At 39.3% G+C, this 25,671-nt stretch overlaps 1 protein-coding gene across 2 annotated transcripts in view; it reads left to right on the plus strand.

The window, feature by feature from the left end:
* MYB (MYB proto-oncogene, transcription factor) overlaps positions 1 to 24,706 on the plus strand; it is a 37,330-nt gene extending 12,624 nt beyond the window's left edge. Inside the window, exons 7-16 of one of the 2 annotated variants that reach the window (XM_059700400.1) lie at positions 1,010 to 1,090; positions 1,539 to 1,643; positions 2,949 to 3,203; positions 4,097 to 4,447; positions 5,936 to 6,078; positions 7,028 to 7,142; positions 7,236 to 7,358; positions 8,419 to 8,529; positions 10,158 to 10,265; positions 23,430 to 24,706. In XM_059700400.1, the coding sequence (XP_059556383.1) occupies positions 1,010 to 1,090; positions 1,539 to 1,643; positions 2,949 to 3,203; positions 4,097 to 4,447; positions 5,936 to 6,078; positions 7,028 to 7,142; positions 7,236 to 7,358; positions 8,419 to 8,529; positions 10,158 to 10,265; positions 23,430 to 23,546 (1,509 nt within the window). In that variant the 3' untranslated portion in view covers positions 23,547 to 24,706. The remainder of the gene's footprint in view (positions 1 to 1,009; positions 1,091 to 1,538; positions 1,644 to 2,948; positions 3,204 to 4,096; positions 4,448 to 5,935; positions 6,079 to 7,027; positions 7,143 to 7,235; positions 7,359 to 8,418; positions 8,530 to 10,157; positions 10,266 to 23,429) is intronic. The other variant, XM_059700401.1, reaches the window with a different exon arrangement.
* Positions 24,707 to 25,671: the final 965 nt, after the last annotated feature.

The following is a 25,671-nucleotide window of genomic DNA, read 5'->3' on the forward strand; positions in this document are numbered from 1 at the left end:
TCACCATTGAAATTCAACAGATAATTGTAAGTTCCATTCTGGTAGTGATGGAGCAGAAATGCCCTAATTTATTTATTCTGTGTTTACCTTCATACTCTAGGACAGGAGCAGTGTTGTTGTTTTTTAATTTTTGTTTTTTATTTAGTGATTTTAGAGAAAGAAAGGGAGAAAAAAAAACATTTATTTGTTTTCCACTGACTTATGCAGTCATTGGTTAATTCTTGTATGTGCCCTGACTGGGGATCAAACCAGCAACGTTGGCATATGGGGTCAATGTTCTACCCAGCCAGGGCTCACGAGCGGTTTTGTGACACTATTCTTTGGTGTCTCCTTTTATTCTTCTTGGATTAGTGTGACTCCTTTTTCATTTCCTGATATTTATACTTAGGGAAAGAAATATTCTTAGTGAGTGGAAAGAGAAGAATAAAGAGAAAAAAAGCAAGAAGTTTTAATCTTTATATTAACAATAAGAAACAGTGAAATTTACCCAAGAATACAGAGCTCATATGCAAATTCTACACAAAGCATATTTGTGAAGAGTTTTGACATATATTTGACTACAGACTTTCCAGAAAGGTCTCAGGTGAACGAACTATCTTAAGCAGTTCTGTGCTATTTACTAAAACTCATATTATCCCCAGAGAAATATTTTTATTTATAAATAGCTAGTGCCATCAGTTTTTCCCACCAAAACTCCTTTCATCCATTTATGAATGTATTTTAGATGTATTTTTCTCTAAGGAATACTTCCTGTCAGGATCGATGATGGGCACTTTAAATTTTTTTTTCACTATGTTGCTTTAGCTATTTAGCCATTATTAAAAGCCTGGCTAAAATTTCAAATTAGAGGAGTGTGTGTGTGTGTGTGTGTGTGTGTGTGTGTGTTTAATGTTTAGTGAATTTGATCAGTGAAGTATTCTTTTTCTCAGTCCTCGAGCAAGCCAAGTGCCCTGAAGCATATGTAACCATGAATGATTCGTCCTTTGTTTTGCCTTTTTTGTGTGTCTAGGTCTCCAGTCATGTCCCATATCCTGTCGCATTACATGTCAATATAGTCAATGTTCCACAGCCTGCTGCTGCAGCCATTCAGGTAAGACCATTGTAAGGTCATTTCCTCAAGAAACTCACTAGCTGTTTGAGGCACCATTTTTGAGACATGCTTTATTTCTTTCTTCTAAACACACACTGTCACCTGACCAACTGAAATAAAAAAAGCAGGGACAAGTGGAAAGGTGGGGGAACTCCAGCCAGCCATCTGCCAGTCTTCACTTCGAGAGTGAGTTTGCTCAGGGATTCTCAGATTCTCTCATATTATAAACAACTCATCAGTCAGCGTCCACTTTAGCCTCAGATGTCCCATCACCCTCTTACATCCAGAATGACATTCACAAAGGTTTCAGCCGTGGCCCAATTCAGTTGGGTTTCATGCCCAGGCTCTTTGGGCTGTGTGTTCCCTCTTGACTAAAGGCCACAACCATTGTGTTTACAGCTTCCATTCAGGCCCTTTTCTTTTTTTCTCTCTTAACTTTTAATTTCAGAGACACTATAATGATGAAGACCCTGAGAAAGAAAAACGAATAAAGGAATTAGAGTTGCTCCTAATGTCTACTGAGAATGAGCTCAAAGGACAGCAGGCGCTACCAGTAAGAATGTCACCGTGGGCTGAAATGGGAGGAGTGTGGCTTTACCCTAATGCTCCTCTGTATCTTTTTTCTTATCTTCTAAATATTACATAGTCAAGACTCTATATATCCATTAGTGACATTTAAACATGAGTTTCGTGTAATAAAACCCAGTTGGTATAAGAATGTTGACTAAATTGGAAGTAGTCCTTCTATGTTGCAATAGACACTCAACATCTATTAGTGATTGTCATCATTGATTTTTTTTAGTGATTGTCATCATTGATTTTTTTTAGAAGGATTGGAATCAATTCGAAGACTATCAAAGATAAAAATGAATGAAACTATTTTTTACAAAACTTTGTATCTGTATGATGCCTATTCATTTCATTTTTTCTTTATTATGTTTCTTAACCTAGATTTTCATACTTTATTATTTTATACGTGATTTGGTGCATGTTCAGTGTATACATGTGAAAAAGGTGCATATACTCTCTCCATGAATAACATTAGCTGCTCTCTTTTGTTTGCATGTGTGAAAGCTATGTGAACCATTATTGAATGTTGACATCTTTTTTAGTGATTGAGCAGCAAACTGGGAAAGAAGCTTGTAATTTGTAACATATGTAGTCAACCAACCAAGTAAATAATAGAGATGTGATACAGAGTAGGTATTCCTAGGAGTAAAAATTTTTTTGGTTAAATAATACCATTATTATGTGCTTATGTTAGTTCGCCCACTTTTTAACTTGAATGTTTTGCAATTTCTCCTGTTTCGTGGTCATGCTGAAAGGAGACTTCTGTTAATTTGCTCTTCTGCTTTCCTAACCACGTTGATTTGGCACTCTTTCTCTGCACCGGTGCAATCCTTTGCAGTAGAAGGGGATAGAAGCAACAAGAATATATTCAGAGAAAGGCAACTCTAACTCTTGCATTCTCCAGCCTATATGCAGGTTAGAAAGAATAGGAGAATTCTTAATTCACAGCAAACATTTATGGTCCTATTGGAAATTATGTTAATAGATTTTTAACTCCATGTGAGAGTCGGGCTTGGTAACATGGTCCCCCTGTTTGCATTTTTAACGAAAGGATGGGCAATTAAGGTCATCCTGTAGATGACAGACTATACCACTATTAAAAAGCAGGGTCTTGCATTGATAAAAGGAAACATCTTGACAACTGTTTCATAGGCGCAAGTTCTGAATGATGCAACTACTTTTATCTTTCCTCCAACAGCATCTGATACCTTGTGCAACTTCATTGCTAAGTTCCTTCTCCCTTTCTTCTCCCCGCTCTTTCTTTATCCTCCCCCCCTCACCTCCTTAGACACAGAACCACACATGCAGCTACCCCGGGTGGCACAGCACCACCATCGCCGACCACACCAGACCTCATGGAGACAGTGCACCTGTTTCCTGTTTGGAAGAGCACCACTCCACGCCATCTCTGCCTGTGGATCCTGGCTGCTTACCTGAAGAAAGCGCCTCTCCTGCGAGGTGCATGATCGTCCACCAAGGAGCCATTCTGGATAATGTTAAGAACCTCTTAGAATTTGCAGAAACACTTCAATTTATAGATTCTGTAAGTAGATTATTCAGGCATGTTAATGTTGCTAGAAGGGGAGTGAGGAAACCCATTTCTCAAAGCATTGCCATTTTCTAGAGCCAACTATCATGTAATTAACATATAAGGTAAAAATATTATTTTAGTTTTTCTGTGTATGTTTTTTTTTCTCAAAGATCTGATTTCATAGGCTACCCAGATAAAAGGTAGCTTTTCACACATTTCTTTCAAAATGCGTATTTTTTTTAAAATAGTGAAGTTAATGACCTATAAGTAGAGCTTGGGTTATGGGAATGATGTTTGAGTTATCTTTTATTTTTTTAAAATTTGTTTCCTTCTTTGTGTTTCTCTAGAATTGTGCCTTGCTTTTGGACAGCACATTCAGAATTATGTTTGCTCAGAGCTTAAAGCAATCTTTCAATATATTTGGAGTGGTAATAGGTTCATTGGTGGTGCATGGCTTTCTCCACAAAACATTGGTTATCGATTACCAGTCTCATATGGTTCACTGAGACAAGCCACCTTCCGTGAAACAGACTCGGGTTCAGCCCCTCAAGAGCAGACACTCCACTCATTTCCACTGTCTCCCGGTGGTTAAAAAGCCTTTATTGCAGTTCAGCTTCCAATCAGTCCCCCTCAGACAGGGGATAACCATTGCCAAGTGTGCCATCTAGGAAAGGGTTTCCTTTTGCTTTGGACTGCATGCAAATGCTCGAGTACCCAGAGGCCCCTGCATCGCTCCTGTAGGACCAGCCCAGTATCAGAACAATTGTTAACCCTGAAGATGGTAAAGAAGGGGGCCCGGCCGGTGTTTTCTCTGCATTCAGCATCTCTCTCTCAGTGCTGTTTCAGGGGACGGCACATATCATGCACACATGTCTCAGAGTTCTGCGCCTCCCACATTCTTTCAGGATTCTTCATCATGGTGTGACCTCAGCAATTTTGAACTCTTTGGAGAAGCAGAATTTTCACCTAGCCAACAGCATGCAGGCAAAGCCCTACAGCTCCAGCAAAATGAGGGCAATGTGAATAGACCCGCAAGAGAGCCTAGCAAACGCACGTTGAGCGAGGGTTCACTTGGCCCGCTCAAGCCCGTACCTCCTGCGAGGCACAGCACCATTCCACTGGTCATCCTTCGAACAAAGCGGCGCCAGGCCAGCCCCTTAGCCACTGGAGACCCTAGGTCCTTCATATTTGCTGATGTCAGCAGCTCAACTCCCAATCGGTCCCCTGTCAAAAGCCTGTCCTTCTCCCCCTCGCAGGTAGAGCACAGTTTCTGCGCAGCTGTTACTAATTTTCAACAGACAATCAAGCCTTAATAATCTAGAAACTAATCCTAGAGACAAATGACTAATTTTCCTTACCCTCACTGATTTTGTTGCATTGTTGAATCTAGCTGTTGCTAAGTTATACTGCCTCCCAAAGTTTAGGCTGTCTGTACGTTGACTGATGATTTGGTCATAATTCTCTCTTTCGGGTGATTTGAAAGATGGTTAGTTGCATGAGATGTGCTATTATTTCCTCCACTACTAGAGTTTAACATTTCTATTCCTTTCTCTTCTCCCTCCCTCACTCCCTTTAAAAATTTTCACAGGTTTTTCTGCCTCTTTGTTCACTTACATGATTCACTGACCCAGGGGTGGAGGGAAGCAAGCTATGTTTGGGTTGCTACTAGAAATTTTAAAGGTTCCATTCCATCTTTAAGTGGAAAAGTTTGGGAAGAGCATGAGGGACAAATGCTTAAGGAAAACAATTTATGTTTTAATTTCAATTTCTCAATTATGGCATATTGAGTTGTGCCATAAGATTTTATTAGCATAGTTTTTTGCCGATGAATATTCTTGTTTCATATAGTATTTTTTAAAGGCATGGAAATTATAATTCCTTTAAAAACTTGTGTGTTTCTTAATTATTAAAATAATTGAAATTAATAGGTAATTTGGCACTTTAAAACGTTTTTCCAATTATGTCTGTTGAGTGTTAAGAACAGCACTAAGTATGAACAAATGTGATGCACTCACCAAAACAATTTATCCTGCTTTTTGCTTGTATTTTCCAAATTGTGTTCTAGATAATATTCATTCTGAAAGATTTTGATAGATGTTCCATCCACATATAAAGTATATAAGTTTGGGAAACACTGACTCAAACTAAGTTAAAGATTGATTTTAGTTCACTGATGTGCATTGTGAATGTCCAGGAGGAGATTATGACATGTGTTTCCCAAATTTATTTTACCTTGGGACTGTGTGAGGAACACCTATTATTTTCCTAGAACATTAATGTTCTGAGAGAAATAGCTTATTATTAAAAAATGTTCCACCTAATGTAAGCCTTCTATAATATAATGGCTCAACGATCATTAAAGAGAGACAACAGAGTATAAAAGAAAAATAATTATTATTTTCCCCAAATCACTGGAACACTTTTAATCTTCATGAAGAGTGCATCTTATTTCTTTAATGGCAAATCTCATTTATTGAGAATATTTTCTTAGGATTTGGCAATTTTTCCAGCATTGACCCTAGATTTTTGGTTGTTGTTTTTTTTTTGAAATCCGACTCCAAATCTTGGTGTTCAATTAACAAAAAATGATACCCTTGTCCAACACTACATGTTGTGAGCATCTTTATTATTTTATATGGTGGGTCAGTAAAACATATTTGCTTGTTATCACAGTGTAATTTTTAAACTTGGCTCAATGAAGAATGACTGCTTGATCTAAGTAATTTTTTTCTTCCCATATTTAGTTCTTAAACACTTCCAGTAATCATGAAAACTTAGACTTGGAAATGCCTTCTTTAACTGCCACCCCTCTCAGTGGTCACAAATTGACTGTTACAACACCATTTCATAGAGACCAGACTGTGAAAGCTCAAAAGGAAAATACTATGTAAGTTCTTGGTTCAAGAATAAAATTATTGATCTTATTTACTTATAGTTATTTAAGAGAATATAGTCTCCAATGTCTCAATATAGTCCCCAGTGTCCGGCATCAACACTGTGATCCATTTGAATGTAGATAATGTTATGGATCCACTTGTATGTGTTTCATCATGTATATTCCACATTGAATATGTGTCCTGGGCCTATTATAGCTATCCAGACGCAGATGGTGGGAGGATAAACTAAATTAATTTTTGTAGTTTACCTCAAATTTTCCCATATATGCTGAGGTAGTTTTTATATAACTTTTCCATTCAGTTTTTCTGTTTGTTCAATAGGCCTTGTCTTCTTCACTGAAAATAAGATTTTTAGCCTCCTTTTCTCTTTGATTATACACTTCAGAACAAGAATGAGAATAGTTCTCTTTAGTTCATATTTTTTAATCTTATTTTTTTTCTTTTGAAATTTATATAGATTAGGACTGCTTCTGACACCCCCAGGAATATTATAGGATATTATAGGAATGATTAAGCAGTCATTTATATTCAATAAAGGCTTAACCAATTCAAAGAAATGGCAGAGAACATCAATATGAGTTATAATCAACCTTTAATCTTAGTATTTCCAAGTACAATAAGTAGTTTAAAATATTAACATGTTTTCTACTGTGGACCCTGTTTTAATAATAGTGAAATGTATTTGTAAATTACATCAGATCTTCACAATGCTTATGATCATTATAGAAACCCAGGGGCAGGCAGTGCATGTGTTTTCAGAACGAGTGATGTACATAATATCTTTTTGTTAACAATACATGTGTGATTAATCAGCACACCCAATTCCATATCAATAACAGAGTCTTTTATTCAGTAGAAAAATATTAAATGTAATAGGGAGAGCAGTGTGAGGGACATATGTTCTTGTGTATTGAGCCAACACTTGTTTTCTTTCTAAAGTTTCAGAACTCCAGCTATCAAAAAGTCAATCCTAGAAAGCTCTCCGAGAACCCCTACACCATTTAAACATGCACTTGCAGCTCAAGAAATAAAATATGGCCCCCTGAAGATGCTAGTAAGTGTTCGCAAAATTCTTGGGTTAGCTCGTTTGTTAGTTCAGACAGAAATTTTCCTCTGATGCAAACGGCATGCCCACTCTTCCCTTCAGCCTCAGACACCATCTCATCTAGTAGAAGACCTGCAGGATGTGATCAAACAGGAATCTGATGAATCTGAAATTGTTACCGAGTTTCAAGGAAATGGACCTTTACTGAAGAAGATCAAACAAGAGGTAAATTCGCGATCCTTTGAAAGGAATAGGCTGTGAATGCTGTTCCTTCTGTTCCTTATTGACGAGTCTGCATCATCACTGTGGAACAATACCACTTTTCCTACAAGATTTTCATGCCAGAGGCAGTTCAGAGCTGCTGTCAGACTGCAGGCATGTGGCCTGTCATTTGGGAAGCCAAGCCACTTGTATCTACTTCATGTTTGAACAGAAAACATGCTGGAGAGGATAAAGGAATGAGAAGGAAGGAGCTTTTTACTTACTTTTGTCCCTGGCTACATAGATGGAAAGATTATTGATACATATATATATATTTAATTTTTAGATGTTATGGGGAATTGGAAATTAAATTAAAATAATAGTATCTTTAATTCATGGTATAAAAAAGGGAATCTAAATTGCAAGGATCAAAGTTTGAGCTTGGTAGTAAGAAATGTTTCTAACAGCTTAGATACAGTGCCTCTTGAATGTATTTTCATATAAGGATAAGTGACTAGGAGACTGGCTAGACATTTACTCTTGTTCAGCCTAATTGAGATGTAATTGACAAGTAAAGTTGTAAATTGTTTAAAGTGTACAGTGTGATGATTTGATATATGTATACATTGTGAAAGGATTCTTCCTCATTGAGTTAGTTAACACATCCATCGCCTCACATATTCGCCCTTATAGGTGAGAAAATTTCAACTCTACTTTCTTAGCAGATTGCAATTATACCAGCGGTTCTCAACCTGTGGGTCGCGACCATCGGAAAACACATATAGCATATCAGATATTTACATTACGATTCATAAAAGTAGCAAAATTACAGTTATGAAGTAGCAACGAAAATAATTTTATGGTCAGGGGTCACCACAACATGAGGAACTGTATTAAAGGGTCGCAGCGTTAGGAAGGTTGAGAACCACTGAAAGATACAATACAGTGACATCAACTATAGTTACCATGCTATACATGATCCTCTCAGACCCTATTCATTTTATAGAAATTTACTCTTGAGTAGAACTGTTTCCTGGGGAATTCTGGTTCTCGAAACAACAAAGCACTTCCTGTTTGCTTTTAGGTGGAATCTCCAACTGATAAAGCAGGAAACTTCTTCTGCTCGAACCACTGGGAAGGCGAGAATCTGAACACTCAGCTGTTCACACAGGCATCACCTGTGGCAGATATGCCAGTAAGTACACATCCATGTGATGAGATGTTGGTGCACACAGGATTCTGTGAGTGGCCTGTGGGCTACTGTGGTTTCGGCATTCCTCAATGCATCATCGAAATATTCTCTTGCATGAGTATTTTCTTACTGTTATTAACGTTGAATGTAAAGTTGAGGTTTTGTTTATGTATTGGAAATAGGTTCTATTCCATTGCAGACTTTGTCATTATTTGTTTTCTTAGGATTTGAAAGTCCTTGCCATTTAAAAAATCTGCTGTATGAACATATGTATTTTCCATGAAAACAGAATGTTAATTTTTAAATTTTCTTTTCATTTATATATTTGTTTTTTAAATGTAGCATTTCCTTGTTAAGTTGTCACCTGGTTGGTTCTATGTAGCATGTGGCATAGTGCTATAGTGTCTATAGTGGATGCCCTTTATTGTACCCTATAATGGATTGCTTTGGTTACAACCATTTTTTAAATAGATTTTATTTTTTATAGTAGTTTTGGGCTCACAGAAAAGTTGAGCAGAAGGTGCAGAGATTTCCCGTATACACACTGTCCCCACACATGCACAGTCTCCCTCATTATCAACATCCCCCACGAGGGTGATACATTTGTTACAGTTATCACCCGAAGTCCATAGTTTATATCAGGGCTCACTCTTGGCGTTGTAAATTTTATGGGTTTAGATAAATTTATGGCCTGTAGCCACTATTATAGTATCACACAGAGTAGTTTCACTAAAAATTCTTTATGCTCCACCTATTAGCCCTTCTTGCCCCTCAGCCCTTGGCAACCAACCGATCTTTTTACTGTCTCCATGGTTTTGCCTTTCCCAGAATGTCATATAGTTGGAATTACACATTGTGTAGCTTTTTCAGACTGGCTTCTTTCACTTAATAATATGTACTTTCGTTTCCTTCAAGTCTTTCCATGGCTTGATGGCTCATTTCTTTTTTTTTTTTTAGTACCAGTTACGACTATTTTTTTAAGTTTCTAATTTGTAAATGATTGTCCTTTATGATGAATCAAAGCTAGTAACAATTGCTAATATTTTTTCAATATGTACGAAGTGATAAGTACTATTCTAAGAGCTTTAGATACATTAACTCATTTCATGCTCTCAACATCCTTACAAGGTTGGTAACATTATTTCCATTATATCAGTTGAGAAACTGAGGCATCAGGAGGCATAGTCACTTGCTCAAGATCATATAGCTAATAAGTGGGTTAAAACTCAGAAAGTCTAGTTTTAAATTACATACTTTTAACCATTAATATTATGCTGCCACTAATTTGTACCTCTGAAATATTTTTGTGCCAATATATAAAATAAGTAATTCTCTCACTAGAGATTAGTAAAACTTTCATTTTTAAAGATGTATTTAGTAATTCATTTAGCAGATGTTTTCTGAGTGCCTAGCTTTTTTTCTTATTGGTGTTGGCCACAGTGGGATTAGGGTTAATACATCGTTGAGTTTTCCTTTTAGTTCATTGAGAAGAGAATTTCTGTCAGATACCTGAATTTTCCCCACTTAGGTGTATCACCTCATAGCAATCTACTCACTATAGTGTCAGAATTGTGTTGGCTTTCATATTATCCAACTTCATTTGAATTTCAAATTATTCTCTTTCCCTTTAGAATATCCTTACAAGTTCCGTTTTAATGACGCCAGTATCAGAAGATGAAGACAACGTTCTCAAAGCTTTTACAGTACCTAAAAACAGGTCCCTGGCAAGTCCCTTGCAGGTAATTACCATTCCAACATTGGTATCTTAAAAGTCATTCCCTAGGGGTGAGGGCTGGGCAAAGCCTGTCCCTTCCCCTGCCCAGGGCTGGGTGCAACTGGCAACAATTGAGGTGGACCATTCAACCCCAATCAGGACTCCTCTCTCATGTGGGGTGAGCAGGACCACTGTGAGCTACTGAAGTAAAGTCCACTTTGACAATCAATCAGTCCATCGACCGATAATCAATCCTTTGATAAGAGTTTTTAGACATAGAGGAGTGGTACTTTTAAACAACTCTTGATATAAAAACTCAGTTGTGGCTTAGTGGTTGAGCATCAAGCTTTGAACCAGGAGGCCAGGGTTCAATTCCCAGTCAGGGCACATACCTGGGTTGTGGGCTTGATCCCCAGTGTGGGGCATGCAGGAGACAGCTGGTCAATGATTCTTTCTCATCACGGATGTTTCTATCTCTCTCTCCTTCTCCCTTCCTCTCTGAAATCAATAAAAATGTTTTCAAAAAATTAAAAATTCCTTGCTGCCACTCATATGAGACATGCTGGAAATTTTTATTAGAGCAGGTTCCCAATGCATGATGAGATGAAACATTTCTTACTGTGTCTGAGACTAAGTTCATATATTACACATGTGTCAATATCTCCTTCTGCTTTTAAAAATTCTATAAAGTTCATTGCTATAGTTTACTTTTTGTTCCAAAAATTTTTTATGCTTCATCACTAAGCCATCAACTCAAGCCGCTATTTAGAGTTTAAATGAAGTTTGAAATGAGCTAGCTAAAATAATAATAATAATAATTACGACATATTTGACTTGAGAATAAGAAAGTCAAGTGTCAATATCATAGGGCTAACCTGTTATTGACCATCTGCTGCTGGGTTTTCATGTCAAAAGAATTTCTCTTATAACTCTGAAGTCAGTATGTGTTAATGAAATACAACAAATTCCAAATTAATCCTGCACCAGATGTAAATAAGAATGCAAATTTACTCCCCTAAATTATTTAAAGCATTTCCCAACATTAAATAGCCCCTTGCCCAGCCACCTGCAGAGCGCCCCCTCCACTTCCCTGAGCTACACGAAGGGGAACTTCATAAGCCTTGGAGCATATAAATAACTGGGGTTTAGAAGTGGACAGTCAAGGGTATCCTGTGAGTTAAGTGCACTGGAATAGGATGTGTGCTTTGGGAGCTTGCCCTTTCTGTAAAGGGCTTTCCCATCTTTGGGGAGGCCTTCTCTCTCCAAATTGTATCTTAAAATTTCCCCCTTTTAATGAGTTGTGATATTTAGCATTATTTTTCAAGTGATACAAATAATGTAATGCAAGTAACACAGCTGGAAGGGCTCTAGGCACATGTTGATGCTTCATTCGACCAGATTGCTTTCCTGTGGCTTCTATCTGATCCAACGGGCATTGGTGAAAGGTGGCTGTTCACCAAAGTGTGGACAGGCAGAGCCGGTGCTTGTGGGGCACCCGGAGTGGTTCCTGCGTAGGCCCCATGTGCAGAAGATTCAGAATATCACCGAGAGTTGGGAGATGACAAAGGGAACGAACTCCACCAAAGCACAAGAGGGACCCAGAAGGCGGTTTAGAAGGGTGTCGAGGCAAAGGTAGCTACAGTGGGGCCTTGACTTAGAGTGTCCCGACTAACGAGTTTTTTGAGATACCAGCTGTCTCTCCGCAGACTTTTTGCATTGAGTTGATAAATTTGAGTTAACTAACGAGCTCCTTAACGAGCTCGGTCTCGGAATGAATTAAACTCGTAAGTTAAGGCCCCACTGTACTTCTTAGTTTCACCTGGCGCTGATCCTGGCTCCAGAAGGAAGATGCCTTCCTTGTTTTTCTTTCCCTTTCCCTTCCTAAATTACTTGGCCCTTGGTTTCCACAGCATAGAATTTGACGAAGTGCTATTCGTACATTAAGGTAGATTAAGTTTTGCATATATTTTGTAATTTAGCTTGTGGGACTCAACCCACATTTTTAGTAGTATATAAAAGGCATTCTAAATTTCAAAGAGCAACTATGTAATATATACTTAAGTAGTTATGATTAAGGTGAAAACCCTTGGCTATTTTTCTAAAATCAAATCCTAAAAGTGTGTGGCATAACCAATTAGTATTTAGCCAAAACCATTGGGTTGAACATGGTACTGATATAAAATATATGTTATCTAAAACTGGCAAGTTAGCCGAGACCGGTTTGGCTCAGTGGATGGAGCGTCGGCCTGCGGACTGAGGGGTCCCGGGTTCGATTCCGGTCAAGGGCATGTGCCTGGGTTGCGGGCATGTCCCCAGTGGGGGATGTGCAGGAGGCGGCTGATCGATGTTTCTAATTCTCTGTCTCTCTCCCTTCCTCTCTGTAGAAAATCAATAAAATATATTTAAAAAAATAAATAAATAAATAAAATAAAACTGGCAAGTTATCAGTACAGTTGACCCTTGAACAACATGGGTTTGAACTGCTCTGGTCCATTTATATGCAGATTTTTTTGAATAAATATACAATAGTAGGCCCTATGTATCCTCAGGTTTCACACCCACAGATTCAACCAACCTTGGATCAAAAACAGTATTTTCAATCAGTGATTGGTTGAATTTATGACTGCAAAGGTCTGATCTACACTATCCTATATAATAAAAGCCTAATATGCAAATTGACCCCTTGACCGGGAATTCTACTGGGAGTTCGACCGCTTGCTATGACGTGTGCTGACCACCAGGGGGTAGCGTGGAGCATGATGGGTGTTGGCAACACAGTGCTGGCAGCGGGTGGCAGTGGAGGCACTGCTGGCCCCGATGGGCCCCTAAGGGAGTAGAACCACAATGGGATGGTGGAGCAGGTGAGCAGGCGGTGCCAGGCCAAGTTGGGTTTGAGCGGGGCCCAAATGCCCTGCCGATCTCCTGTAGATGACGACCAGCTGGGGGCAGGGGTGCTGCCTGACTCCCAGGTGCTGGGGGAGCCCGGTGGGGGCCCGATGATTCAGGTGGAGGGGAGCACACAAGGGCTTGGGGGCCCAGGTGCTGCCCAGGGCCCAGAGGTCAGCTGGGACCTGCCCTTCCACACCAGACGCTCACACTTCGATCGCTGGCCAGGCCTAGGGACCGCACCCATGCATGAACTTCATGCACCGGGCCTCTAGTTTTATATAAAGGACTTGAGCATCTGTGAATTTTGGTACCTGAGGGGGTCCTGGAACCAATTCCCCATGGGTACCAAAGGACAACTGAGTTTTGGAGAAGTCAAAAGTTATACACTGATTTTCTACTGTGCAGGGGTCAGTGTTGCTAACCCTCACATTGTTAAAGGTCAACTGTATTTAAGTTTTTAACGCGATTGCATTTTTTAAAAATCAGTATGGAACTTTATCATCAACATATTTATATTTTATTTCAAGAAGACATTACTTATCTTTGAAATTCAAAATTAAGTAATAGCTCTGTTTTATTAATCTGTATTTCCAGCATGTTAACAAATCCTATCTGGAACTCTAGCGATTCTGACATCTATGTACTAAGTTTAAGCCAGCTATGTTCACCCAACAGTGAAAGTGGTATTTGTCAGTTCTACTAAACTGAGTAACTGAGGCCTGAAAGTTATTTTCAGAGTCAGTCCTCTGTCTGCACTCTATGGTTTACTGAAGTACGCTGCTCAGATTGACTTTAATAACCTGTTATAACGGGTAACCAATTCACTTGAAGAAATACTTATTAAATGAATGAATCGTACACACCAAGTATCTCCTTTGTTTTGCGACATGAAGATCTAGCTTCTAATACCAAAGAAATATGTGATTTCTTTCTTTTCTTTTTTTTTAAATATATATTTTATTGATTTTTTACAGAGAGGAAGGGAGAGAGATAGAGAGTTAGAAACATCGATGAGAGAGAAACATCGATCAGCTGTCTCCTGCACACCTCCTACTGGAGGTGTGCCCGCAATCAAGGTACATGCCCTTGACCGGAATCGAACCTGGGGCCCTTCAGTCCGCAGGCCGACGCTCTATCCACTGAGCCAAACCGGTTACGGCGAAATATGTGATTTCTAAAATGCTTCAAACTTTTATGATGAACATTAAGAATGCATCAAATAATTCTAAATATTTAAGCATATATTGCCTATACTTCATATAATCCTAGCTCAACAATATATAGGTTTTTATGCAATTTGGTAATTTTGTTTGTTTAAAACAGTGCTTTATCATATGTATCCATTGATAATTTGACCTAATTAGGCAGATCTCTCATGCAGGGTATTATTGAACCTATTGTGCCTTTGTTAAATGATGTGGCTATTTGATTTAAAGTACTTTATATACATTTAACTTCTATAAACTTTATTTATACTTACAATAAATCATATATTAAGTGAGATTTTAGCCAAACTACATATTTTATCATAGTGCTTTTTAATTAAAACAACTAAATATGACTCCTACAGTATTTTAAAATTCTGAGACTTCTAAAATATTTGCCACTTGTAATGGTGCAGTATTACATAACTATTTTCTATCCATCTGGTTGTCTAAATAACTTTCCTTAGGTATAAGAACAGTTTATTGAAGACTACATAATTGTGCAACTCTGAGTTCTGTCATTTTGGTTTTAATAATCGCTGGCTTTATTATGGCAGTAACACTTCACACAAACCAATTACTCTTATTGAGGCCCAGATACTGGGCCTTACGGTTCAGCTTTTCATGTACATATAAATGCACATGCTTATACAGAAATATGTGTAAATACATGTGATATATTAAACTAGAACTGCAAGAAGCTATGAGTTTAACATTTCATTATGATATATGTCAAACATATATAGAAGTTTAGAAAATATTCTATGAATTAGATTTAGCAATTATTAACACTTTGCCATCCATTTTTTATATCTCATCCATTTTTTATGAAGCATTCTAAAATTCCAGACAATGCAACGTTTTATTCTCATGTATCTCTAAAAGTAAGAACATTTTCATATATAACTTAATACTGTGGATGACATTATTAATAATACTTCCTTGATATTCTAATTCCTGGGCTTTATTTAAATTTCCCCATTAATCCAGAAAAGAATCTTTTTATTGTTTGTTTGATCAAAATTGAAACAATTTCACACATTGCATTTGGTGTTTAAGTCTCTTAAATCTCTCTTAATCTTTAGACCAATGCTGTCCGATAGAACCTATGCCATGATGAAAATGTGCCATACTAGTATGCTGCTGTCATATGTGGCTTGTGCTTTTGAGGAACAGAATTTTTGATTTTATTTAATTCAAATGGCTTTAATTTAATAGCCACATTTCCTTCCTCTCTTCCTAGAAACCAACCATTTCCCCAAGATTGGCCATTTTAGTGGGAAATGTCTGTAGAGACCAAAGTCAGGGTACTAAATATGTCCATTCCTTCTGTGCATTGAGAAGCAATAAATTTTATAAATCAGAACTCTCTATACATCTCCTAACACATAAGCTAGAATGCTTAGAGGCAATTATTAGCCATTATGCACAACTAAGGTTATATTTGTTTTTAAAATTATTTATGTTGAATATTTGCCAAAAGTAGTTTGTGGCAGCTACATAATCTTATAATTGTTGGGTTTCTTGTTGGTTTCTAAGGTGCTTTAATTTTAAATTATAAAAGCAGGCAGGGAATCATAATATAAATGTTCTGAGACATGTTTGATATTTGTGTCTTTTGTGTAGCTTAAAATATGTGAGATTTCCACCTTGGACCATTTTCCTCATCTTGGACCATTTTCCCCCCATTTGTGTGGGGGGTAGAGAATGGAGTCTAAAAGCTCAAAAACGATCACAGTGAGGAAATAAACATTCAGCCTGGAAAGCTTGAGCTGTTCAAAAGTTACCCTGAGAGAGCCTGTGGCGGGTACACACACACACACACACACACACACACACACACACACACACACTCCTCGGCAAGAAGAAAAGAGGTGCCTATTTTCCTCAATATGCTTTCAATTTGCTTTACATTTTTAAATACATTTTGCCGCCAAGCATTTCTTAAGATCGGCATTTTTATGAGTAGATCTGAAACTGTACTTAAGTTATAAGCCTTCTGAACTTCTGTATTTTTCTCTTAAATTATAATTTCCTTTTATTCCTATTTAAAACCCAAGTGTAAAAGCTGTGTTCATATGCTTTTTACTCACTCACTTTCCTCTTTTTGGTAACCACAGAATGACAGCCTTAAATTTTAATTTCCTGACTTGGCTTGTCATGGCCTTACTTTTCTAAAAAGTGAGTGTAAGTCTATTTCTCAAGCCATTATAATTTAAACACATTTGCACAGCATCAAAAAATCGTAAAAATATTATTACAAACAATTAAAGCTCACTTTTTTCAGCTTCGTGTCTTTTGGATTGCTCCTATTTTTATATAAATTACTTATGATATTTTAATAGGGTAAAAACATTTTTGCCTGATCGGCGTTGCTAAGGAGTATAATAAATTACCACACAGATAGCAGGAACCTGAGTTCTAGTCTAGACACCATCCTTTTCTAATTGCATGCATGTCTTTAATTCATTAGCCTCTTCAGATCAAAATGCTCTTGTCTGAAAATTAGGATCATGGCACATCCCTCACTCATCCCACAAGGTTGCTATGAAGTTCAAGTGGATATTCTAATGCTTTCAAAATGGCAGCTCACTTGCCAGTGTACATTGGTGGTGTCTATTATTAGGCAAAGGCCGTGTGCAGCCCTGTCCTTAGAAACACAGGCAAGGAGGCCTCACCAACGACCAGTCTTCTGGCACTGTGGTGTGTTATTTCCTCTAGCAAACTGTGTCTCATTCCCTGTTCCACTCATGCAGAACTGTGTCAGTGGGTCACCAAAAGAAAGGGCTGATTCAACTGATTCCTGAAATAAAGGTAGTCAGATCTCATTGGTGCCATGGAAATGAAACAACTGACTTACTGGTTTTCTCTGTTTTTTCTGTTACTTGTGTTGGCATGTCAACAGCTATGGAAACAGTCTGTCTCCATGTGGCATCGAGCTTTCCGGGCATTCTTTAGTACCGTGTGTTGTCGTATACGTTCATATTCATTTGGTTCTCCCTTTGGGTCACTTTTTCCCACTTGTCCTGGCAAGAATTTTGCATAACTGTCAGTAATATTTCAGCAACCTGCTTTTAAGATATGTTATATAATAAGCAAGTTTGGTGGGTCAAGGGGAGATGGGGGGAAGGGGCAGATAAATGGTGATGGAAGGAGACTTGAGTTTGGTTGGTGAACCCACAATGCAATATACAGATAATGTATTATAGAGTTGTACACTTGAAACCTACTTAATTTTATTAACCAAAGTCACCCTAATGAAGTCAATAAAAAATTTTAAAAATAAATAAATTAAGCAAGTTTGCTGGGTATAATTTTGGGGCTGACCTGAGAAAGGCTAAATGAGTAGGAAGGTATGTCAAGTTCTCCAATTCAGGGTGCCCTGCCCCAGATATTACAAGATGTGGTGATTTTGTTTGGGTTGGTTTGCTAACACTATGACATTGAATCTTCCTCGGGCCAGCAAAGGTAGACTTACTTTAGAGCAATTTGGCACTTGGCTTAATCATAATAGTCTGGAACTAATATGCGACTAAGGAAAAAGCTATTCTTCCAAAAATTTGTAACACCCTAGGCTATAAGATATAAACTGTTGGAAAATCTATAAAGATGTAAAGTGAAGAGACCCCTAGAGATATCTGGGACAAACTCCAAATTTAGGCAAAGTCCCTGCGTATTAGCAATTGTGAATTTAGGCTTGGATGGGAAGTGGAGGCACTGGTGGATTAGGCAACTTCCTGTCACTGCCTGGGCCTTCTCTCCCCTAATTTTTAGGGTTCTTTACTATGAAAAGTTAACATCCTGAAGTTAGGGACAGTCATTGTTTTGTGCATTTATGCATAGGGTGGCACTAATGCCTGAGAAAAGTCTGGAAACCTAAAATAACCTTATCTTAGTGACAGTTCACCCAGGTTCATCCTTGACTTTCAAGATACAACTAAATATTTCTTTGTTATCTATTATAACTGATACTTTTAAAAACATGCCCCTTCAGGAAAGAATTCTAACTTTTATAATTTTAGCCCAAACTATTTTCTTCAGATGGGCTAAATAGAAAAATCAGATCATTCTTATTCATACTCTTTTGGACATCTTTTGTATCTGCTTATAATTTAAAAGAAAAACATATCATCTCACAAGTTGCATTGGTTTTTATGATTTATGCAAATTTCTTATTAGGCCTGCGGATTGCAGAGCACATACCTTGCCAAGGCCTTTGACATCAGCAGCTATTGTGTGAGGTTGCTATTTGAATGTAATGATAATAGTAGTTGTTGTTCAGCATGATGAAAAAACTACTCATATTCTAAGTGAAAAATGTGAAGATAATCTGACAGAAAACCACCTGCGGACATGGTCTTGTCTCCTTTTATTTCTTCTGTTTTCTACAAAGGATCCGAGTATTTATTTAAAGTGCTTTAGCAGGATATCTCAGTGAAAGCTCTGACAGTCTGTTTACAGTTCACTTCTGCCCAGGGGCAGTAAAGGTAGATTGTAGGATAAGCAAGGTGACTTGCAGGCAAGAGGAGGAGGATGTGTGATAGGATTATTAATGTTGAAATAAATCTGGGTAGAGTGACATGTCTGCAATAGTACCATGGGTTATAACTTAACAAGAATTTGTGTGCACAAATCTGTAATTCTTATCAATCCTTTATGGTAAATGAAACTAAAATTTAAAGAGAGGGAATGAGGAGGATGCACAAAGATCTACATGACAGTATTAAAAAATCTTCTTCCAGCACAAAGACATTTAATCCTTGTTTGTCAAAACTCTTCTGTCTGCATGAAAAGTTGGCCCAGGGCCCCAGAGCTTCAAGTTAAGGAGGGAGAAGGAAACAGCAGAAGAGGAGGCAGCTGCCATTTGGGCTGTTGGACCTGAGTGTTTCTTTTCTTACCCAAGTACTCGGCCTTCTGCTCTCCCTTTCATGCTGTAGGTGTGGGTATGTGCCCACTCTGACCAGTTTTATTCATTCATTGCTGTAAGAAGTGTTTGCTTTGTGCTCTCACGGTGCAGAAAATGAGGTGCCCGCGCACTTACCTGTTGGCTTATTGTTCTGCACACAGTGGCTCTTGTACACAGTGGTACTCTGTCCTGGTGTTTGCACTGGGAGAGTCAGGTGTTCCAAGTCATCTTGCCCTTCTTAGGCCCTGAGCTTCAGGGCTTATATGCCCTTGAAATGCTCTGCTTTCTGGAATTTGAATATTTCAGTCCATTTGATTTATTTCTTGCTAAATTCCACTTGACTTAAGAAAAGTTGACTGAAAAGTTTATCTCAAAATCCTACTTTAAAATATATGGTACCTTCCTTATACTGATCATATTTTAAACATCTGGTCCTGGAGGAGAGCCAAATACGAATAAAGCGATAATGTGCGGGAGATCCAGCAAGAACACAGCCACATTTCAAGTTGAAAATATATTGAACTGGTAATACTTAGAATTAGATTCTCCCAAACAGATTTTGGGAATTCTGAATTAGCTTAAGTATCATATAGCCAAGGATCAGAGCTTGACTTTAACCAAGAGGTGTAGTAAAAACAAACATAAGACTGTTTCAATATAGTATTTTAAAAATTAATTCTATATTAATTGAAGCACAATTAAGTAGAAAAATTCTTAAGCAGGAAAAACAGGAACATTCTTCCCTGCTCCTCATTTTCATCTCCATTCTCACTTAGATTCCCCTTTCCCTCCATCTTTTGAATGCATTCTTTCAAAATTTGTATTTTTGGTTTTTGTGTGTATCTTCATGTAATTTTAGATTTACACATAGGATATTAGGATATTAAGATATTTCATTTTGCTGCTTCTTTAGACACTAGCTTTGTAAGATCCAAGTACTTCAAGCACTGCTTAATACTTCACGGTAGACATCCACCATAGTAAAGCTGTTTGCTCTCAAATGGTAGTTATTATATGTCACACTGCTACAGTGACTACAAATGTGAGCTCAAGATTTCAAATGATAACATTGCATTTTATTTTTTAATTGGGCTTCTTGTGTCAATTTGGTGTTTCAATACTGCACTGAAAAATGTTAACGGTCAAGTAACTAAAACATGAAATTTGTATGAGAATTATCTACTTGTTCGAACCTAGAGAAACATCACTTATTCAGAACTATTTCATAGGAGGCTATAACTACCCTGATGATTTTTGCTTGAGAAAACATTAAAGTGGCTCGGTGGCAGAAGTCAGCCCTGATGCCTGGCATCTTTGTCCTGCCATCTTTGTGATCCACTTCCAGGAAAATATTGCGATAATAATCCACCTTGCTATGTCATTCAGTTCAGGTTACATGTGGAGCCTCTGAGCCTTTTGGGGTAAACATGTGTAAACTTGGCCGGTGCCTTTGATGTTGGTGGTGGAGATGGGTGACAGATTGGGCAGAAGTGAGTGAACCCAGTTTGTGTCCTATGAAAGTTTGCAAGTTAGACACATGTGCTATACACCTTATGTCACTGAAACTTTGTCCCAGCCACTAGGTGAGGAAACCCCATCACCACATTCATTCAGATTTATCATACTTCCTTGCTAAAGTCTGATAACTTCGACACCCCAACTAAGTGCTTTCTGCATTCCAAGGCCTTCCTGGCCTGACCCCACAATTGTCCACTGATAAGAACTCTAGTGGGTGCAGCTTCTTACACTCACTACGGCCTGGGTTCACATTCTTGTTTCATCACTTTTTAGCTGGGTGACCTTGGGGATGTTCCCTAAATTCTCTCTTCCTTTTAAATGGCTGGTCTGTAAAACAGGTACAGTGTTTCACGTGTGTTGTGTGAGAATTAAATGAGATGATCATGTAAAACACTTGGAAGCATGTCGTAAGCACCTGTGAAGGGTCATTTAATGCACTGTATCTCTTCTCTCCCAGGTCCTCCCACAAAGAATGTACAGATCTCAGCTCCCTGACTCCTTCATGCTATTTCCCCACCTGGGTTGCACTCCTCTCTGTCCAGTCTCCCTAAATCCTGCCTATTGTTGCCCTTTCCCTATAGCAGTGATTTTCAACTGGTGTGCTGCAGAATGTTTAAAACATGCAATTCCTGACTATTTAGATACTGACCTCTTTTCCTTTAGATTTTCAAATTTTAAAAAAGTGACACAGCCCTAACCAGTTTGGCTAAGTGGATAGAGCATTGGCCCCTGGACTGAAGGGTGCCGGGTTCAATTCCGGTCAAGGGCTCAATCCCTGGCCCCGGTCGGGGCATGTGCAGGAGGCAACCAATTGATGTGTCTCTCTCACATCGATGTTTCTCCATCTGTGTCTCGCCCCTTCCCTTCCACTCTCTCTAAAAATCAATGGGAAAATATTCTTGAGTGAGAATTAACAATAACAACAACAACAAATGACACAATAGCCATCCAATGTGAATGAATCAAAAGTATACCTATTGTTTTGTCAAATCAGAGTTTTAGTAACTAGTTGAGGTGTGCCATGAGATGCAGAGGGTTGGAAATCATTGCCCTAGTGTTGCCCTGGCAGTTCCTGGCTGTCCCATCACCTCCTCCCCGGGCCTGCCACCACACTCTGTTCACACTGTCCTGGCTGTTTCTCATGTGTTCATTCTGTCTCCTGAAGGGAACTCGAGGTTCTAGAGAGCAGAGGCCTTTCTTTCCTTATTCTTCTTTTGTCCTGTGGAAAAGAAACATCTCTTTGATGTCCACACCAGGCATAGTTGTGCTTCTTTAAAACCACTGGTTTAGATTTGAGTCTGTGTTTCTATTTCCCTCTTTGCACTGACTGCTGGAGAGCTCAGGGCCAAAACTGAGGTTTACACTTAGAAGGTGCATTGTGCTTCATGGGAAGTACAATTATTACTAATTTTTATCCATTTATTTGTGGCCCTGCCTTGTCCACTTTTTAAAACCTGTTATCTTGTCTTTATTTTGTGAGCATCTCAGATCCTTTTGAGAACTAAGTAGGGCACAGAGAGTACTTATTTTGGTTTGGAGCAACACGGAGGGAAGGCAGGAGCCGGGGCTGTGTGGAAGACAGACCTAGACTCAACGCCACACCATCACTTACCCTGGCAGTGGCCTTGGGCAAGTTACTTCCACTCCCGGAGTGTCCGTTTTCTGCCCGACTCAGGAGAGAATGAAACCCCCTCATGGGGTAGCAGTGCTGTGCAAATAAGATCATGTGTGTGAGGTGCCAGGCACTGGACCTGGGTCTGGATGCTGCCCATTCCATCTTCCAGTGTGTCTTTGAGAAGTGAGCTATCCCGAGGCAGCATGGAGGGACATGCAGAGTATTGTGCTAAGTGAAATAAGCCAATCAGAGAAAGACAAGTATCACATGATCTCACTCATCTGTGGAATCTAATGAACAAAATAAACTAAGGAACAAAATAGATCCAAAGACATAGAAGCATGGAACAGACTGGATTCTCAGAGGGAAGGCGGGAGTGGGTGGCTGGGTGGGAAGAGAGCAACCAAAGAATTTGTATGCATAATGCATAACCCATGTTCACAGACAGTAGGGTGGGGAAGGCTTGGAGTGGGGGGTGGGGGCTAGAAAGGGTCAATGGGGGGAGGGAACATATGTAATACTTTCAACAATAAAGATTTAATTTAAAAAATAATAAATAAATAAAAGTAAGCTCTCCTGGTAAACAGATATTCTAAATTATTTATTTAATTGCTATTAAAAAACCATATGCCATGTTTAAGAATTGGTGATCAATTCTAGCACTTATGAGAGCTTCTTCATTCAGAGAACTCACGCACTCACGAGTTTGCTTAATGGGTAAATAGAGCTCACCTTTGGTGTCTGGGGAACTTTTATCTCCATTCTTGTCTTTGTAAAATCGCCTAATAGACAAAAGGCACTCAAGTATGGAAATGTGGCTATATTTTAAGATACTGGTTGGAGTGGATTTTTTTCTCTTAGGTATAAACAATTTCTGCTGGATTCCTGGGTGTCAGAGAGTTAAAATTTTATCTGACCAAGGCTCCCTGGTGTCCACCACTTGCTATCTGTAGGTCAAAATTCCCTCTGCTGGCGGTGCTAGGATTGGGACTCTGTTTGGGTGCTAACATATGTGCTTCCTGTCTGACCTTGCTGTTGCCCTCTTTTCCCCACCAGCCTTGTAGCGGGGCCTGGGAAGCTGCATCCTGTGGGAAGATGGAAGATCAGGTGACAGCCTCCGGTCAGGCTCGGAAATATGGGAATGCCTTCTCAACCCGGACTCTGGTCATGTGAGACATTCCCAGACAAGCATTATGGTTTTCAGAACACTTCACGTCGACTTAGGATATGTCGTTCCTCTACATGAAACTTTTCATGAAAGGGAGAAGAACCTATTTTTGTTGTGGTACAACAGTTGAGAGCGGCACCAAGTGCATTTTAGGTGGATGAAATCTTATCAGATTTCACCCAACTAAAAGGATTTTTTTAAAAAAATAAATAACAGTCTTACCTAAATTATTAGGTAATGAATTGTATCCAGTTGTTAATATCTTAGTGCAGATGTTTTAAAACATAAAGCGATTTACCTGTATTTTAGAGGATCCAACAGACCAGTATTTTTTCATGATGAGGTTTTTGAAATTTTACCCAAAATATGGAACTCCAATATTTCACTTTTCTCAACCACTAAACACAATGCATTACTATAAATGTTGGTTTAATACCATGGGATAATTAATCGAGATTGTAAATGCTCATTTATGGTTACTAACATTGGAGGTACATTTATTGTACTAAACCATTTGGTGAGTTTTTTGTTGGCTTGCTTTAAAAATTATTACTGTATGAAATAGTTTTATAAAACAAATTATATTTTTATTCAGTAATTTAATTTTGTAAACGCCAAATGAAAAGATGTGTCTTGCTGCTATGGTCTTAGCCTGTAGACATGCTGCTAGTATGAGAGAAGCAGTAGAGCTTTGGACAGAGACTTGGTGTTAGGTAATTGACTATGCACTAGTATTTCAGACTTTTTTATTTTTTATATGTGTACTTTTTTTTCCTTTTGTAATACATTGGAAAACTTATTTGGGAGATTTTTGCATTTGTTTTTTGTTATTTTTTGTTGTTGTTAACTGTGGTTCATAAGAGCATGGATTGCACTTATTTTTTGGGAGATTTATGTTGTTGGTGTCCTATGTTTTGTTTTGAGTTCGGCCTGACTGTTCCTTAATTCAGATGTATGTGTTTGATCATTCCTCCTGGTTTTGAAGTGTCTGGTCTGAGAACTGCCGCACATGTGGAACCTGTGTTTGCGGCTAGGCTGGAGAGACTAGGGTCCGTGGCCAGTGACTGCCTTAACAACGTTTGGTACATCACTAGCACTGAATTTTTGATATGACAATGTACTTACTGCCTTGTAGTGAAATAAAGCTGTGCCCATATTTTACATACTTATGACTTCTGTCTTACTTGGGGTTAGTGGATGTTCTTATCTACACTAATAAAAGAGAAAAATGGTAATTGGCGTACGACGATACCCTTTTCATTGGCTAATCAGGGCTATATGCAAATTAACTGCCAACTAAGATTGGCAGTTAACTGCCAACAAGATGGCGGTTAATTTGCATATGTAGGCACAATGCAGGGAGGCAAAAGGGAAAGCAGGAAGAAGCCCCCTGCCACTGACAGTGATCAGAAACCCAGGGGGGAGCTAAGAGCTGGGGGGCAGGGCAAAGGCGGCCCTGGGGCTGCCTTTGCCCTGCCCCCCAGCCATGATCGGAGAATCAGGTACCTTTTCCACCCTGGCCAGTGATAGCAGGAAGTAGGGGTGGAGCCAGCGATGGGAGCTGGGCACGGTCAAAGCTGGCAGTCCCAGGAGCTAGGGGCCCCTTGCCTGGGCCTAAAGCGAAGCCCACGATTGCGGGGCTGCTGCAGCTGTGGGTCCCCGCTGCCCGGGCTGAACGCCTCAGCCAGAGACATCCTGCAGGGGCAGGGGCAGAGCCCACGTGATCGCGGCGCCCCCGCTGCCACTGCAGGTCCCTGCTGCCCGGGCCGGATGCCTAGGCCAGAGGCGTCAGGCCTGGGCAAGGGGACAATCCTGCGATTGGAGGGTGATGGGGGTCAACGCCTGAGGGCTCCCAGTATGTGAGAGGGGGCAGGCTGGGCTGGGGGACACTCGCCCCCGCCCCCATACCCAGTGCACGAATTTCGTGCACCGGGCCCCTAGTCTATACTAATAAAAGGGTAATATGCTAATTAGACCAGGAGACCTTCCGGGAGACCTTCCAGATGTCCTTCCAGACAAAGCCATGGTGGCGGGGCTGAGGCAGAGGTGTTAGGGGCAATCAGGCCAGGAGAGGAGGGCAGTTGGAGGTGATCGGGCTGGCGGCGGGGGAGGGGGGGCAGTTGGGGGTGA

Source organism: Myotis daubentonii, chromosome 6 (genome assembly GCF_963259705.1).
Source record: "Myotis daubentonii chromosome 6, mMyoDau2.1, whole genome shotgun sequence".
Classification (NCBI taxonomy): domain Eukaryota; kingdom Metazoa; phylum Chordata; class Mammalia; order Chiroptera; family Vespertilionidae; genus Myotis; species Myotis daubentonii.